This window comes from Apostichopus japonicus, chromosome 17 (genome assembly GCF_037975245.1).
Source record: "Apostichopus japonicus isolate 1M-3 chromosome 17, ASM3797524v1, whole genome shotgun sequence".
In the NCBI taxonomy this organism is placed as follows: domain Eukaryota; kingdom Metazoa; phylum Echinodermata; class Holothuroidea; order Aspidochirotida; family Stichopodidae; genus Apostichopus; species Apostichopus japonicus.
This window is the reverse complement of record NC_092577.1, coordinates 26811482-26829820: the sequence shown is the minus strand read 5'-3', so window position 1 is coordinate 26829820 and position 18339 is coordinate 26811482. Positions and strand designations below refer to the sequence as shown.

The window sequence follows — 18339 nt, the reverse complement described above, 5'->3', positions numbered from 1 at the left end:
CTAGTAGCTTTAAGAGGGAAGTTTTGTTTTATACCGCAAACAGCAATAATCATGCACAGTACTTTCTCTTCTTGGCAAGTTCAAGTCTAAACCAATCGACCAGGCTACAGCAACATTTTGAAGGTGACTAGCTTCTTTCCTGTCTGCGAATATTATGATATCATCATTTCCTGTTGCTGTTGTATAATACATGCTTATGATGCTTTGCAGTACAGTAGTTCCATTTTTAAACCTATTGTACATCTTAAGCCAGACTCTAAAACTTGACAGTCCATACATGGTAAATACTGGCAGTATGTAAAATTAAATAAAGACAACAATTGATCAACAAATGTTAGGAAATATGAAAAGCGGAGCCACCAAAAACACATCATAGGTTTGGTACAGTAGACCATGTTGAGTATGGATTCAAAACAGAAACTTCCACATAATTTAGGCACTATCTTGGACTATGTATAAAAAACATTACAACAACAGTTTTTCCCCTACATGTCTGAGATACCTCCATTTTGTTTGTGAACACCATATTAAAAGGAAGTCCCAAAGGAAGCTTTGTCTGTACAGTACATGATATGTGCCAGCTCAGAATAAATTAGAAGTCTGAGCACTGACACATTGTACAGGCATATTACTAATGAGGACTTTATAATACTATCCACAATGATGTGTACACATGTACAATTACAAACTGTTACTGCACATTATCTCTGTACAGTATACATGTGCAACTTACAGTACAAGTTTCTGTTTTTGCAGTATATCTTGCACACTGTCTAGTTGTACTGCAGGGAATCATTTATCATGTTTGTTATATGCAGAAATGGTCAAATTGATTTGCAAACTGCATGATGCAATTCATCAATATGAAAGTAAGAAATAAAAAAAACTCACAGCAACAAAGCAGTACTAGCACATTATTAATATAAATCATTTTTACATGTTTACTGCTATTAGTACTGTACCATAATACATGACTGTACACTTTACCATGTTGTTAACTATTTTGTCCTGTACTGCTGTACCTCAAAAGTTAACTAACAGTACAGTACAAGTTTCAAAAACCAGCAGCTGGGCACAAATTCAGCAATTATGGATGAAATGAGAACAATGACTATCTTGTCACTCTACATCGTTACCTTCCCAGTTTAATTCTTTCTAACTTAATTCAAACTAAATGGTATTTAATTTGATTATCTAACCGTTGATCTTAGATTAAGAGTGTTTCTTTAGTTATGCCACTTAGAATCGAGTGCACTTTAGTGCTGACAGTTGACTTGTTCTTTTGTAGTTGATTAATCGCATAGCTCTTCTCTAGCACTAATTAAAGCAAATATGCAAATATGCAAACAATGTAGGGGTGTAATTGATTAATGCAAGATTTTTCTGTAGGACGTTCAACCTTCTAGGCTAGGCTCTAGCCTAGCGTGATAGCAGGCAGATATTTTGCACATTGAAATTATACTATACCGCAATCGCCACACTCCATCAGACATCCAAAATATGTGAACCAGGTAAACATGTTTGAAGAAATGACAAATACTTTGGCAATCGTAAAAATTAATTATTTACCAATTTGCAATTATGCACAATCATCAAACATTGCTAGGACTGACTATTAGACTGCAGAACAAGCATATTATTGACGAGTAAAATCAAATAAAACAAAACTGTTAGCAAACTGCTTATCCACTACAGAGCCTGTGTAAGACAATGTGTAATAGTAAGTGAGCTTGCTGTTTCGATCCTAGCTGGATCTTCTTCAGAGGCTGAAGGACAAGTAACAGAAAGGACAAATTCAAGCACAGAATACAAGCAGGTTAATGAGCAGGGTGAACACAAAAGAGATAGATGTGATAGGATTAGTAGACAAGGGATGGAGAGAAGAAAGAAACCCACAGGGATGAGAGGAGAGGTAGGAGATAAACTGTAGAGGGACAAAGAGAGGATTAAGGGAAGGGGTAGGGAATAAACTGCAGACCTAGGAGGAAACAGAAAAGTGTGGAGAAAAAAAGGGTAGAAGAGAGCTACGAGAAGAAGGGTGACAGATGGGGGAAACAAGGGGAGATGGGGGGGGGCAGAAGAAAGGTTAGTCATGTCCTTCCTGAATGTTGAGCCCATGGGGTTGAAAGGTGCGAAGGCATTGCATCTACAGTCTCTCTCGCTGATCCGTACTAGGTCAGGACGGCTACCTAAGGATTCAATCCCCAGTAGGGACATGTCATTAATGGTATGATTGGGAAGGTTAAAGGTTTCTCCAACCAGGGTCTCATTCTTCATGGTGTTGAACAGCATGCACAAGAAGGTCTCGTAGGTTGCTTGGACGTCAGGTAGGCGAGGGTGGGTTTTTCAGGGTTGACTCATTGGAGTCTATCAGAAGTAAGGAGAATGCTGTGGTTGTTAGTGGTGAAAGTAAACGCATGAAGTTGGACAAGTAACGCATGAATTTAACCGGAGCAGGTGCTTTCCGATTTTTTCTACAGCACAGTGCTAGTGTAGCATTGTGAGAACCTGTTCTTTTGCGATATTTGCTGACAAGCTTTAGTGCTGTTTTTGATAGGTTAGGCTATTTTTCGAAAAACAGATAAAGTGTAGTGCTAGCTTGTACTGGAGTAATGCCGACTTAGGTTTTGAGTGTGATTAATTGAACTTCCAAAGTGTAATCGCGACTACATATCAGTAATTCATCTAGAACTAAACATATCTGATGTACCTGTACTCTTACCAAAACAGAATACCAGTTGTCTCCCTAAAGCAGGAGCTGAACCAACCCTAGGTGTACCTTGCATGCACCCTTCATGCCTCAGTAATAACTTACCCACAGTCAGGGGCAGGGCACCATCGGCAGTCAGGATCCATCATTAATAGTCGACGTAAAGTAAATTCTTCGTATTTACTCATAAGTACATCATCCTGAAGTACATTCTTTATGTCGTTGGGATGCAGTGGCTCCGCACACTCAGGACAGGCAATGTTCACTCGGCTCTCTGTGATTTCAATTTTTAAGTACTGCCTCAAGCATTCCCGACATGACCTATGGTCACACGTTAAAATTTCAGGGAATTGTTGTTTGGGCCTTTCCATTAAGCACAAGGGACATTCCATGAGCCCTAATTTCATCTTGGGGTTACTTGATAAATGTGCAGAACGGGACGTACCAGTTCGCCAGCTACTGGCTCTCCATGTAGAACTACTCTCGGCAGAATCAGTACTATTATGTCGGTTCTTGGACCGAAGTGGCCATATCCTTGGTATGATACTACCTTTGTTCTTCTTCCTCGCTGAGGAGGGTTCTGCAATAGTTGACCGGGAAGTGCTGGACTGCAACGATCTGTTATCAAGGTCAACTGACTTCATGTTGGAGACAGACTGGCTTCGTTGTGATGGGCGGTTGTGTTTCCTTCTGGAACTGCTGTCTCCTTTACCCCTTGAGGGGGATGCTGCCCTCTCTCCTAAGCAAAGGTCTGATCGATAAAAGATCATAAAGCTTCTAGGATTTTTCTCTTCTCAAAAGAACTTTCAAGTTTTAATCATATTGTTCAAGATGATGCGCAATAATCTTCTTGATTAATCCATGAGTGAAGTCTCATCCAGTGATGACATTTAAAATTGGAGTGTTATTCTTTGTCAGGTAGCTGCAAGAAGAGAAGAAAGCTAAACAAAATTAAACACCTTACAGTTACACCAATACAGGATACCATATACACAAAGTGACAATTTATCTTTCTCTACACATATTGACCAGCACAACCCTTGGCTTCCTTAATAGGAATTTGCGCTCTTGCCCACCAGAATTTCGCGAATTGGCCTATGTCATGTGTCGTTCTACTCTTGAATATGAGGCTCAGATTTGGACCCTTATAAGGTCTCAGACCAAGATAAAATAGAAAAAATTCAAAGGAAGGCAGCACAATTTGTAACTCGTGATTTCCGTAGGCAATCCAGCGTCACTGAGATCTTGAAGGCTTTGAAATGGGAACCCCTCACAGAAGGAAGGAAAAGGGCCAGACTTATATGCTCTTTTACAAAATTATTAATGGCCTAGTTGCAGTAACAAAAGAGACTATTCCCTTCTTGAAACCAGGGAGGTGTGGCCGCTATACACAAATTTCACATAATCATCATGCTTTTCAGTACAGTTTCTATCCTAGGACTATAAAAGACTGGAATAAACAATCCTTGGCCGTTAAAGAGAGCTAGTCTTGAGGTCTTTAAGACTAGATTGCCCACGCATTGTTATTAACACTGCTGCGCTGCGCACCAACATCCTCGTTGTGATACTCGAGAGGGGTTTTTAACAAGTACCTAACAGAAACAGAGAAAGAAAGATAATTAATTTCCCACAATCAGCTTGAACTGATCTCATTTTGAGACTTCAGATAGTCTAGCCTAGTATAGCAAAGGCTTCATAATTGACGCACCCTCGTAATTGACGCACCTTCAATAGCAACGATATAGCAGACCACCTAAACTTTTTGCAGTCAAGCAGAATTATAACACCCTCCCCCCAGTTTTGCACGTTTTTTGGGCATTTGAAATCTTACACCCTAAATATATCCAACATTACCTAAATATGATCCCACTACTCTCTGGGACCTGACTTGTCTGAGCTCTAAGAGGCTCAGAGCATAGCAAACAGCATCCAAAGTCAATGGATATATACTAAGGCCTACAGTTAGCCTATTGATGAATGTGTCAATTTAGGGGTTTGAAGAACCTGACATGGCAGACATTTTGTAGTCAAATTCTGCTCAATTGTATGGTGCATAAGCACAGAACCTTAAATATTTGGAGATCGTTCCATTTCTAAGGGTCTATCAGTTGAGTGATTTGGATTTTTCCTTGATAAACATTGTTGATCAAATCCTTAAGTGGGTCAATTATGAGCCCACCGTGCTACTAGTATAGTCAGTATTGCGAAGTTCGGCATACTGCGAAGTTCGGACACCCTAAGAAATACACGATTTCACCATGAAAACCTACAGGATGAGCCAAATTTCACCAAAAAGTACGAAGCTACAGTTATTTTCTCTCCAAAATGACCCGTGTGCAAGAAATTACATACATATTTGTCAATAAAATGACGAAGATCTATGAAGTCTGTTATAATTACTGAAAGAGCGACTGCGCCACCAATTTTATCACCAGCGCCACACTGTGGGTTGCATGTCCGAACTTCGCAATACTCTAGCAAAGAAATACCAGTTCCACAATCACGAAGAATCTTCTTGGAAAACAACGTGAAAACAGTTTGCAGGAAAGGAAGTTTGGCCGTGTATCGTACTATAACAAAATTCTCCCACCATATGAAGTATATTTTCCGGTGATTTATACCAGAAGATTTAGTTTTGGGGTGTTTTAAGGCTTAGGTGTCCGAACTTCGAAGTGACCATGCTACTGGTACAATACTTATTAGAACTAAATGCTTTTTCCAAAGGCTTCTATAGAAAGTAGGCCTGCCAAATTTCCAGAAACCAAGTTGAATGGACTGTCTAAGGCAAACTGATGCACTTCTAATTGTAGGCTAGAAGTGGTAATTAACTCAATATGATCACAAGGAGAGACAATTTCATGGTAGTTACTAGTAAGGATAGGCTGGGCATAACATTAGCCTCCTACAGTAAGTATGCTGTATAGCATCCTGGTTCACTGACATTGTTGAACAAAACAGAAAATTGTTGTTTACTCTCAAAAGTCTCAGTAATGGCTTGGCCTATAACGTTTACTGGTTTAGATGTTCACTGCTTCTGTAAATGTATGTTAGGGTTGCCCTTGTTACTGGATATACAAAGTAACAGTATTAACAGAAGGCTAGGATTGGCGTAGCCTAGAGGCTACAGTTAGAACTAGTCCGTCGTGCAGTACCGGCCGAAGCAGCAATAGACATTACATCACTAAGTAACAGTAATATATTATTAGCCTAGTAACAAAGTAACAGGCTAAGACTAGGCCTATCTCACATTCGTGTCGACCGTTGGCTACATTGATCTACATGTAGGCCTAGCTTAAGTTAGGCCTGTCTCTTTGCCTGTGACTGTCTGTCAAAGTATGTTGAGAAAACGCCCGGCAGATAGGCCTAAGCCTAGCGGATGTTGAAGCCATGAACAGAAAATTCTACCTCTACCTTAATCGTTCGATAATACAGCAAAACAAGTGGATGATTTTGTTAAGTTATACTCCAACTAGGTTATCCAGTTCTTTAAATAGTCAATAATGTAGTAACCAATTGGAAGAACACTAACTAAGCTACGCGTTTACTGATAGGATATGCATACATATGTGTGGGTGTATCTGTTCCTGCTGTATGTCTCTAATAGTAACTACATTGTATTATATGTCAACCATCACGAACACAAGTCCAAAATAACTTCACTACGCCAGTAGTACGATTGGTGTAAGCGAAGTGCACGCATACAAATCAAGTAATATGATACTACCACAGAGAAAGTTATTTTCGCATTTTGATATTAAAGATGCCAGGTGTGTCAATACTTGAATGAAAAAGGAATAAAAAGAAAAATGTTACGGGTTGTACTGTTATTACTATAAATATAGTTAACATGACAAAACAAGGTCATTAATTGATTTCTCTGTCCATATTTGAATGAAATGAGTTAGGTGAAGTTGTCACTAAAGTCCAAAGTTTCAAATCTGGAAAATATTTATGACGTCATAGTAAGTCTTGTTGACATGTACAGTGGTTACTCACAAAATCCATTCTTAGAAATTACGTTAACCGGAAGAAATGCCCTCAAAACTTCACAAAGGCCAAGAAGTCAATCCACGTAATTGACAAAGGTGTAAAAGAATCGGAGACTCTGTATTGATGACATTTGACTGGGTAAAATTCTATGTGGTTTTTATGTGGAGTTCATGGAAGTGGAGTACGTAGGCTACGGTCGGTGGAAAAATAAAATCCTAGAACTCCCTGATGAGACTGTAGCCTCATATAAGCTCATCTATGTCCCCAGTTCTTCTGTTCGGACAGTTCGGCTTTAACTTCCCGTGAGAGTGAGACTACCTCAGTTCACCTGCTTTCCTGGAGACAGGTGCATCGGTGAACCATGAAATCATCCAACTTTCAAGAAAAATTTCAAGCCGGGATGTGAATGATCCGGAGAGTAAGGCTTCCCTCCTGCTTTCCTTTTAAACAACATACAGCGTAAATAGCAATTACTAGTTTATAAAGCTAACATGTTAACATAGTTATGAAGTTAAAGAAAGCACTTACGGCTATTTAACAGATCATTAAATGCGTTGAAAAAGCAAAAGACGTTTTTTTTCTTTTATGGCATCGGGATGAAGATGAGTACAGCATAATCTTCATTAGCCATGTTGACCAGAGCCATATATTGTAAGCTTATTAGTGGCGCCCTTCATTAAAAGAGAAAAGAGCCGTTTATGTACGGCTCTGAAGGAAACACAAACCCACCCAGTCATCATTGATTTTCTGTGATAGAGAAAATCGTCACGAACAACTTTTTAAGAATTGAACCTCTGAACAATGAACATGACCTTATGTTGAAATTAGTACCAATGTCAAAGCTATCAGTAACATTCTAGTGTTTAAAAGATGAATAGCAAATCAAAGACAGTGTAAAAAGTGCCAGGTCCTATAGTATGGCACTAGGTCATGGCACTGAGTCATAATTTGGAAACTACTCGCATTTTTGGGTAATGATAAATACTTCCTGATCAAAGTATGAACTTTCAAACACCCACAACAAATACCCACATGAATTTCCCCACGTGGGTAAAGAGTAGAATCCTGTGGGATTTTGGCACGTGGGAAATGAAGTCAAACCCACGGCATACATGTGGGAAATAAAATTATGTGGGTTTCCAAATAATGTGGGAAACAAATCTATGGATTTTTAATTGACATGTGGGAAATGAGTCCTGAGGGTTTGCCATTGACATGTGGAAAATTAATCCTGTGGGTTTTAAAATGAGGTGGGAAACTAATCCTGTGGGTTTTCAATTGACATGTGGGAAATGAGTCCAGTGGGTTTGCCATTGACCTGTGGAAACTTAATCCTGTGGGTTTTAAAATGACGTGGGAAACTAATCCTGTGGGTTTTCAATTGACATGTGGGAAATGAGTCCAGTGGGTTTGCCATTGACATGTGGAAACTTAATCCTGTGGGTTTTAAAATGACGTGGGAAACTAATCCTGTGGGTTTTCAATTGACATGTGGGAAATGAGTCCAGTGGGTTTGCCATTGACATGTGGAAAATTAATCCTGTGGGTTTTAACATGACGTGGGAAACTAATCCTGTGGGTTTTCAATTGACATGTGGGAAATGAGTCCAGTGGGTTTGCCATTGACATGTGGAAAATTAATCCTGTGGGTTTTAAAATGACGTGGGAAACTAATCCTGTGGGTTTTCAATTGACATGTGGGAAATGAATCCTGTGGGTTTTCAAATGATGTGGGGAACAAATCCTGTGGGTTTATCAATTGAAATGTGGGAATTGGAATTCTGCAGATTTCAAGATCACAAACAGCAATTGATTGTGCTACAGTCGATATATGGTGTAGCTAAGTTATTTTGCTTTTGAACTGCTGAATGAATAAAATAGTCGAGGTCAAATATGCACAGACATGTGTTAGTTACATTGCTAAATGATTTATTTCTATAGAACAAACGAAAAACATGTAATACGAAAGGCATTGGATTTAATATATCATTAAGATAATCGTTAAGAAAAAATTGGCTTTCTAGTAGGCCTACATATGGACCATGGCATCAAAAACGACGTCTCCAATGTTCCAAAAGACAAATTTTTGGTCAACATTTTTCAGACCAAAATTTGTTTGGGCCAACATGTCTCGAACCCAATATTTTCGGACCAACATTTTTTTGGACCAAAATTTTTTTGGACCAACATGTTTTCGGACCAACATGATTTCGGACCAACAATTTTTCGGACCGACTTTTTTGGGGAACTTAATTTTTTTGGGCCCAAATTTTTCGGACCGACTTTTTTGGGGGACTCAATTTAGGTCCTAAAAAATTCGGTTCCGAAAAACATGTTGGTCCCAAAAATGTTGGCCCAAAAATTTGGGTCCAAAAAAATGTTGGTCCGAAAAAATTGGGTCCGAGAACATGTTGGTCCAAACAAATTTTGGTCTGAAAAATGTTGATCAAAAACAATTTTTTTTGGAACATAGAGACGTCGAAACATAGAGATTTAAACCATCTTATAAGAACTTATCTCTCATCAATTTTGGGAATTTTTCATTTTGCCTTAAAAATCGACACAAACTGTAAAATCATGAGGGATTTGTAAAAACCTACATGAGTGTGCTGAAAATCACATGTAAACTTTAATACCCACTTGGTTTAATCAAATTCATGTGGGATTTATGATAACCCACATGAATATTCTGGAAATTCCCACATCAACTCCAAAATAATGTGGGATTTGTAAAAAAAAAAAAACATGAATTTCGGGTAAACCCCACATAATCTTGCAATCCTATAGGAATATAACAAAACCATGTGGGATTTGTAGAAAAAACCCACAAACTTTCCTGAAAATCCCAAATAAATTTAAAAGTCATGTGGGATTTGTAAATAACCCACAGGAATTTTCCTGAAAACCCCACATACACTTGAAAATCCCACAGGATTTTGCTTATTCCTATAGGAAATGGCCGATTTCCTATGGGTTTTATGTGGGATTTTTTTGTAAGGGCCGGCATCATGTTACTCCGTTGCCAATCCATTTTCGTCACCATCAAAAGTGACGTGTTCGTTTCTTCTTGATAGATAGGCCTGAATCATTTAGTGTATGGAATGGTGAAAAGACGGTGGAAACAAGGAAAGAAGAGAGCGATTCGTTAAACATAAACACCTACATGGGCCTTTACGCTGTCGCCGGTTCGTGCACCTTTTGGTTTCGATGGTAATCGAATGCATGTCTGTGTTTATGTGACGCCTTGCTTTTAAACACGATATCTCAAGAAGGGAAGCTTCGATTAATCTCATATTTCGTCTGAAGGAGTAAGCCTACCGCATTAAGTAGAAAATACATATCGTTTCGTGGAGGTCAAAGGTCATTTGGAGTCACCAGAGGTCAAACTCTTGACACCTTGTTTCATAATCTACCGTACCTCGAACCGACCAGCCTATAGATAACACGTACGGTATGTGTCGTAACAATATGAGAGGTGTTGACAATTGGAAATTAGCTGATGGGCCATCCGTAAATAGGACCAGAGAAAGTCGAACCAATCGCCATTGGCTTAAGCGTGTTGCTAACTGCATATGTCGTTGAAAAACAAAGGTGTGCTGTTTAATTGTACATATACCTGTATTAAATCTTAACTTCCGTTGTTGAAGTTTTCCGTCGTATTTCGCAATTGTCGAGATTCAGTGCCAAATAAAAACTTCAGGTTTGGATATAGTTACGTTTGGGGAAATGACCAGGCCCCGTTTACGAAACTTGACTGTCCGCCTTGTTTTTATTTTCATCAATGTCCAATCTCAACGCGAAGTAACTGTGTAAAATGATTCGCTATCTGCACGTGCATTATGTACCGGAAGTTTTCATGTGTGGAGATTGTCCACAAGCTTCACGGAGCATTTATAAACATAGAGCGAAACTCATATGCATGTTGGGTTCATACATTCATTTCTCAACCAATTATAAAAGTGATTAAACATCGATATCACCGCGGCGCGAAGGCAACCCCTAGTATAGACTATCGACAATAAACATTGGTCATCCGCATCTGAGTTGGGTAAAATTGGGTTCGCTAACACAAAAACGTGAAGGAAAAAATGTTTCGTGTCAGAAAACCAATACTCTTGAGGTGGCCAATTATCTCCTAGATTATTTCTTAAGGCATTTCCTACTTGCCATCAGTCATAATTCGCAAAATAAACCACAATTTAAGGAGTTTTGAGACAAGTTTGCTGTTTTTGCTGCTAGTTTTTTTGCAAAGATTTTCACTCAACACCAGTTGCGAGTGGAAGATCGATGCTCTTTCAACCTTAGATTTTCATTGCGTAAAAGATCGCACTGACTTAGGCAGTGTAATGGAGTACTAGCGATGTTTTTCACTCACCAATCTGCAGCTAAACGAAAAGATAAATAATTGGGGAAGTGTACGAAGTCGCGCTAATCAAGTAGCGGTTCAGTGATGTACTGTATAGGCTTAGGACAGGCGCACACATAGCTACATGCAGTGGCGTAGGAAGGTACTTTTGAGTGGGGGGGGGGCTGAAAACTGATGGCCGGCCTGGGGGAGGGGTCAAAGGGGAGGGGGTGTCCCCTCCCCTTTGGAATTTTTTTTCATTTCCAGATGGCCTCAGATGCAATTTGGTGCAATATAGCACACTTCAACACCCAATCCATTTTGTAAATAATTTTGCATTTTCACCTGGCCTTATAGATGCAATTTGGTGCTCCAAATGAGATTTTTTTCTCATTTGGAAATGAAAAAGGGGTTTTCTGACTCGCGGAGCGGGGGGGGGGGGCGGAATGATACTTCCGCCCCCATGTTTTTCACTGGGGGGCTGGCGCCCCCCAGCCCCCCGGTTCCTACGCCCTTGGCTACATGTTTGGTATATTCATAGTACTAAAAGGAGCCCTGTAACAGAAGCCAAGCTATCTTTGTAGGTATATTTGCAGATGTTTCTTTAACTGTTTGAGACACCACAGTAGCCTAGCGGCTTATTTATGATTCTGCGACATGTTTGACTTTGTTCATCACTTACTTTCGGCGGAAATAAAGTTTAAATTTCATACTGTACAGAAACGTAATTTTCCAATGTGCAATTACGTAGCACCATGTATCTGCATGAGTGCCTAACCTTGTCCATTAGAAAGTATTGCTGTTGAGACTTGAACATCGATCATATAGTGGCGAGTGAATTTGGCCAGTAGACTTTTAGTCACGGTCACCAAATAGCGAGTACTTTTACAAATATTTGTCGAGGCGTGAAAACCTTTAAAACATGATTTCAGATGGTAGAAATCACGGATACTTTCCATACATGGTATATGGATTTGTAATATTGAGTACAAGAATCTTGTTGCTGGTATGGTCAAATCTCATTTGAGGTCACCAGAGGTCAAACTCTGAAAACCCTTTTACATGATATCTAACGAGGGGAATCGTGGATACTTCTCATACTTGGTTTGTGGATGCATCACATTGAGTACAAGACCCGTGTTGTTTTTGATGGATATGTGGATTGCCACGTACAGTAGACTGACCTGTTTTTATCATGCCATAGTGCCAGGATACTCAACCTGGGGTCCGCGGACCCCTAGGGGGTCCGTGAAATTTATTTGGGGGTCCGTGAGGGCAAAGGGGTCCGCAGGGGGTCCGTGAAGAAATAAGGGTCCGTGAAAAAAATAAGGGTCCGCGAAAGCCGAAGAGGTTCGTGAAAAATGGAATGAGAGATATAGTCGAAGGAAGAAGTATGTATGCCTCTAGAAATCTAGGCTAGGCTAGCCGTCAATACGTCGGACCCTGATGATCAGACCGTATCGTCAGTAGTCGATAAATGTTGAATCGTGCGTTCCCCGATGAAAACAAGTAATATAGTTTCTCATTAAGGTATACATTCGGTGAGGTATGGATAACATGTCACCCGAGTGTTGTGTATAACTTAACTGCACACTATACATCCTAATATGCAGAGCAATAACTATGATGCGTTGCTCACTGTTGACACAGCGAAGCGCGGTAGTCATAAGGCTTTGGTGGAGGTAAAGTTATAACTAACTTGGATTTGACACCAAAAAAAACGGTGCCATTTGCAGCTATCTCTGACAAAGAAAACCCATATTTCTCCTGACCTCATGCAGAATCAACCAGTTTGTACCTGACAAATCATGAACATAAATTTACTTCAAAAGTCACAAAATAATGCACCATTTCGCATCTAACCCTCAAATATTGAAAAAAAAATCAAAAGGGGAGGGGAACACCCCTCCCCTTATACCCCTCCCCCAGGCCGTCGGTCACTGTCCCCCGGGGGTCCTCCAAAAATTTCAGTTTATCTCAAGGGGTCCCTGGATAGAAAAGGTTGAGAACCTAGGCCATAGTGTAATTGTAAATCAAAATAGTAGTTCGGGCCATTTATATTGTAACAGCTATTTTTGGTTAATAAGCAGAAATCTATTGCTATGAAGTCTTAGAAACCTCAATGCATTTTGCATTCTGGTTCTAAGTGGTACGATTTTATATTGCTCGGCGTGGCAATCTCACGCGCAACCCTCTCATGGGCAACATTGTGTCACACCGTTTAAAAGATATCAGTATTAAAGGTGATGGCGGGTATGGTGACGGTGTGCGTACATGTGTGTGAGGAGGGAAGGAGGGAGGAATGGGGGGCGGGACTGTTCTGAGACGTCATAATAGTGCAGTACTCTGTATGGTGTCTGCATGTACACAGTGACAGTTATAAATTGGATATTGTAAAAATAGACTATACAATTTAGACTTACTCAAGTCATCTATAATCTGCAATCTTTTCCAGTATTCGATATTTTCCAGTGAATTATTTGTAGGTTAATAAATATTGCAAGTACGTTCCATATCATCGAATAGAAATAAATCGGTTACCACTTGAATTTTCTGAGAATAAATTATTTGCCTTCAGTTAATGCGCGAAAAAAAGGTTGTATAATATGCTGTAAGTATAGTTGACACAAATATTATGATATAAGTCAATTCAGCAAAATTGTACATGCTGTAGAAACCACTAGATACTACACTAGTTACTTAGTCTATAACTGACGTAACAATGCTCCAGTATGACTCACACAATGGCCTAACCGGAAGTTAAAACTGTGTAACCCTCGAAGAGAAGTCATTTAAAAACGATGTGATGGCGCAATTTCAGTTCATTGCATTCAGATCCGAATAAGTTGACAATTCTGTGGTGGACGTTCGAAGTGTGGCGGCGCTCATACCTTTTCCAAGGGGTTCCGTAATAAACGTTCAAAACTCTCTGCGTACATCAAAGATAATGTCTACCTCAAACTCGCGAGATTTTTTCATGTAAAACAAACAAAAACTACAACATGAAAGGGAAAAGAGCCAAGTGGGGCATCGGGGGGGGGGGGGGCTGGTGACAGTTCAACCTTCGATTCTAACAAAATATACCGGGGACAAGAAACAGGGCATTTAAAGACCAAATATGGAGGCAATTTTTGTTGTTGAGATTTTCCATTAATTTAGGAGTTTACATACCCATAATCAACATGTGTAAAAAATAATCTTCGAAAACCTACTATAACCCATCAAAAAACGACCACGAAAATGGACATTTTGGGTAGTCACGTGACATGAACCTCTGGAATGTCTGAAAACAGAGATTGACCCAAAGGAGCCTCTGGTCACCGTGTGACGTCAAAGTTTGTATACCGCGAAAATCAAACGCTGATATAGGCACTGTTTGTACACAGATAGCGAACAATTGTACTGTTTTTGACTTCCAATTTCGAGCGTTTGAAAAGCTGTTAGCTTAAAACAAGAACACATGAAGGTTAACAACAAGTTTTAAGACAATTATAAGCAGTAATTTTAGTTAAATTGCTTATTTTATTAGCAAAATTTCCACTCAAATGGAGGCATCTTTTACATAGCGTAGCGTCAATAGGTCCGTACGGTACAATATACTTACGTAGTACTTACTCGTTTTAATATCCAAAAGTACAAACACAGAAAAAGTATCCTGTCAATAAACAAATTTAGCAGTGAATATCCTAATCCACGTTTCTTGTTCAATCCTGGGCGAGAAACTACCGTGACTCTGTGTAATTCCACAGAGTTAGGTCTAGTTGAAACAGGCCTTGACCAGTAACATCCCACAATCACAAGACAGTCACTAACGAAATAAAACGTCCGATCGCTACATACTACCTTTTTTATTCAACTCCTTGGAACATGCAGATGTCGGAATAAACAGAACGGACAATATTACACATGTATCACGAACTCACGATACTGGAATACAACAAATGAAATAGATAAATCCTAACATGGCTATTTACACATGCTGTGAGCCAACGCCGGCGAGAGTTGTAACTAACTACCGTACATGTACTAACAATGCTATACCCTTGGCACGGTATATATATACGGTGATCTCTTACAGTAAATATATTACTGTCAATTGCGTGATATAATGTTACATGTAAGGACGTCCAGGGCGTGTTTACGGTCAATTTCACATTAGCTATGTCCGACCATGGTCCGACACAGCTATCGACAGTATATAATTTTCACAGAATGAGACATTTGCAGCATACACAGAAGCAGGGTCATGCATGTGGACTCATGGGCATGAGATACTCCGGGTGCTGAAAAATCTTTCCGCGTGGATCTCAAAAAATTGATCCAAAGTCTGCGGCGTTTTAAGTCGGTTCTTTTACTCGGAAATCTAAAAAAGCTGATGCTTTTGTTGGATGAGGTATAACTGCAACCTCCAACAACACAGAATTGTGGCATTTTGAGGAAAAAGGAGTAATATCGTTGATGTTTTTGGCAGCTCAAGTATACGACTTTACACACTAAATGTATAGTTGTGAGTGAGGTATACAAACGTTGACGTCACATGGTCACCTGATGACTTAGGAATGTTTCAGGAATGTCTGAAATAGAAGCTGACTTTTCGTCCCATTTTTCACGTATTTAACGTCCGAAATTGGTAAAGTTAATTACAGCAATGTAATTGGAGTCAGTTAAGGATTACATACATGAAAAATGGTGGGATTTTATGTTCATCGAAAAGTCTCCATAGTTGGTCTTTAAACTCTTAAGAAGCCAATTTACGAAAAAATGGCTGTTAGAGTAAGATATAGACTACACATGTTTATACTTACGTTATCATCAATTAACGCTAGATTGTAAATCAAATATATATACAGACAGGCGCATACTTTGTCATGTACGACTTTGTAGTTTTGCTTTATCTGGAAACGAGTTGGGGTCGGTGAGACACGTCTGATTATGAAAGGAGTTGGGTGGGTGAGACACGTCTGACTCATGAAAGGAGTTGGGATGGGCGAGACACGTCTGATTCTGAAAGGAGTTGGGTGGGTGAGACACGTCTGATTCTGAAAGGAGTTGGGTGGGTGAGACACGTCTGATTCTGAAAGGAGTTGGGTGGGCGAGACACGTCTGACTCATGAAAGGAGTTGGGATGGGCGAGACACGTCTGATTATGAAAGGAGTTGGGTGGGCGAGACACGTCTGATTATGAAAGGTGTTGGGTTGGGCGAGACACGTCTGACTCATGAAAGGAGTTGGGATGGGCGAGACACGTCTGATTATGAAAGGAGTTGGGTGGGCGAGACACGTCTGATTATGAAAGGAGTTAGAGTAGGTGAGACACGTCTGATTCTGAAAGGAGTTGGGTGGGCGAGACATGTCTGATTCTGAAAGGAGTTAGAGTAGGTGAGACACGTCTGATTATGAAAGGAGTTAGAGTAGGTGAGACATGTCTGATTCTGAAAGGAGTTTGGGTGGGCGAGACATGTCTGATTCTGAAAGGAGTTGGGATGGGCGAGACACGTCTGATTATAAAAGGAGTTGGGGTGGGCGAGACACGTCTGATTCTGAAAGGAGTTGTGATGGGTGAGACACGTCTGATTATAAAAGGAGTTGGGTGGGTGAGACACGTCTTTTTCTCTACTTTTAGCGGTTTATAATTGGGCTCTTCTAGCATGCCCGCTGTAATATCGGTCCTATTAGAATTCCTTGATTAAGGAACTCTTAGGTCCAATCAGAGCCGTAGATATAGAGCTCTGGGTCCTATAGATGTAGACAAGGGCGTAGGAACCGGGGGGGGGGGCTGGGGGGGCGCCAGCCCCCAGTGAAAAATGTGGAGGGGCGGAAGTATCATTCTTCCCCCCCCCCCGCTTCGCAAGTCAGAAAACCCCTTTTTCATTTCCAAATGAGAAAAAAAAACTCATTTGGAGCACCAAATTGCATCTAAGGCTAGGTGAAAATACAAAATTAAGTTTACAAAATGGAGTGGGTGTTGAAGTGTGCTATATTGCACCAAATCGCATCTGAGGCCACCTGGAAATGCAAAAAATTTCAGAGGGGAGGGGACACCCTTAGACCCCTCCCCCAGGTCGGCCATCAGTCTTCAGCCCCCCCCCCCCACTCAAAAGTACCTTATACGCCACTGGATGTAGATCTGCGAAGCTTAACAAACTACGAGGTGTCTGACTATAGATAATGGTACCATGAGTTGATCAATAGTATACTACTGATGAAATTTAACTAGGTTAAAACAATATGCATGGCAGCTTCTTCAATAATAAAAAACGAAATTGTAAACACTATATTCGTTTTTTATTATTGAAGAAGCTGCCATGCATATTGTTTTAACCTAGTTAAATTTCGTTCTACCAAACAAAGATTTTATATAGCGCCGTATTCTAAGATAGAGACCGTTAAGTATTACAACAGATAAGGAACTGTAACAGTATAGGATACAACAAGATATCAGATAGCCTATGATTGAAATGTTAATTTGATTTAAAGGCAGGAAACTCGTGTTCCTAATAACAATATATGGGTGATGTAGAAAAGAATGGATGTCAACTCATACCGGGAAATATCATTTGCAGGTACGATGCATCTTATCTGCTGTGCATATAAGCATATATTCCTTATTCGGCATAAGAAATAAAATAAGGATTCACTTACAGTAGCAGTCAAGTAAATAGGAACATTAACTATTACCGTGCCAACCGTTGTTATGGCAACAATATGCTCAAATGACAAACGAACCACAGTATATCCTCCTTATATATATCGGAGCGATTCGGTACTCCTTGGTCAAACAAGAATGAATTTCTTTTAAACAAAGCAGTGGTTTGAACGTTAGTTTGGTTCTTTAATATTAGTCGAGAAGTTAGTATTAATGTCTCTAAATCCTAAATACAGTGCACAAGCAAATATCGTAGTTTTACTGATGGATCATCGTGCTCTAGAAATGTTCTGTTAAAAACCAGATCTGGCAAATAGTGTGGAAAACTCGGATATTATCCTGCCAGTCTTGGGTAATATTTCAGCTTTTTTCTTTTGGTTCATACTCCGCAACATTTGTTCTATAATTTAAAATTTTTAGGATTGGCGTAGTAATCGAGAGAGTATAGGCCCTAATATTTAAGTTAGACAAAACATTCTATATAATTCTTTGCTGACCAGAAATTGTTGGTGTTCTTTACAGCCATTTGAAAGGCGATACATCAGCGTTTCATGATGACATTAATCATACTCTGACTATCAAACTAACATATGAATACATACTGCTAATTACTGGGATATTTCACCATTGATTATTTAACATTAAGTA

At 39.7% G+C, this 18339-nt stretch overlaps 1 protein-coding gene across 4 annotated transcripts in view; it reads right to left on the bottom strand.

Annotated features, from left to right (window-relative positions):
- The window catches only part of LOC139984253 (E3 ubiquitin-protein ligase RNF19A-like), a 34376-nt gene extending 28005 nt beyond the window's left edge, over positions 1–6371 (bottom strand). For 2 of the 4 annotated variants that reach the window (XM_071998082.1, XM_071998081.1), the window contains exons 1-2: positions 6122–6369; positions 2816–3632 (exon numbers count right to left, since the gene is read on the bottom strand). In XM_071998082.1, coding sequence (XP_071854183.1) covers positions 2816–3480 — 665 coding nt within the window. In that variant the 5' untranslated portion in view covers positions 3481–3632; positions 6122–6369. Of the gene's footprint in view, positions 1–2815; positions 3633–6121 lie in introns of all 4 variants that reach the window. The other 2 variants (XM_071998080.1, XM_071998079.1) reach the window with 2 other exon arrangements.
- Between the last annotated feature and the right edge of the window lie 11968 nt (positions 6372–18339).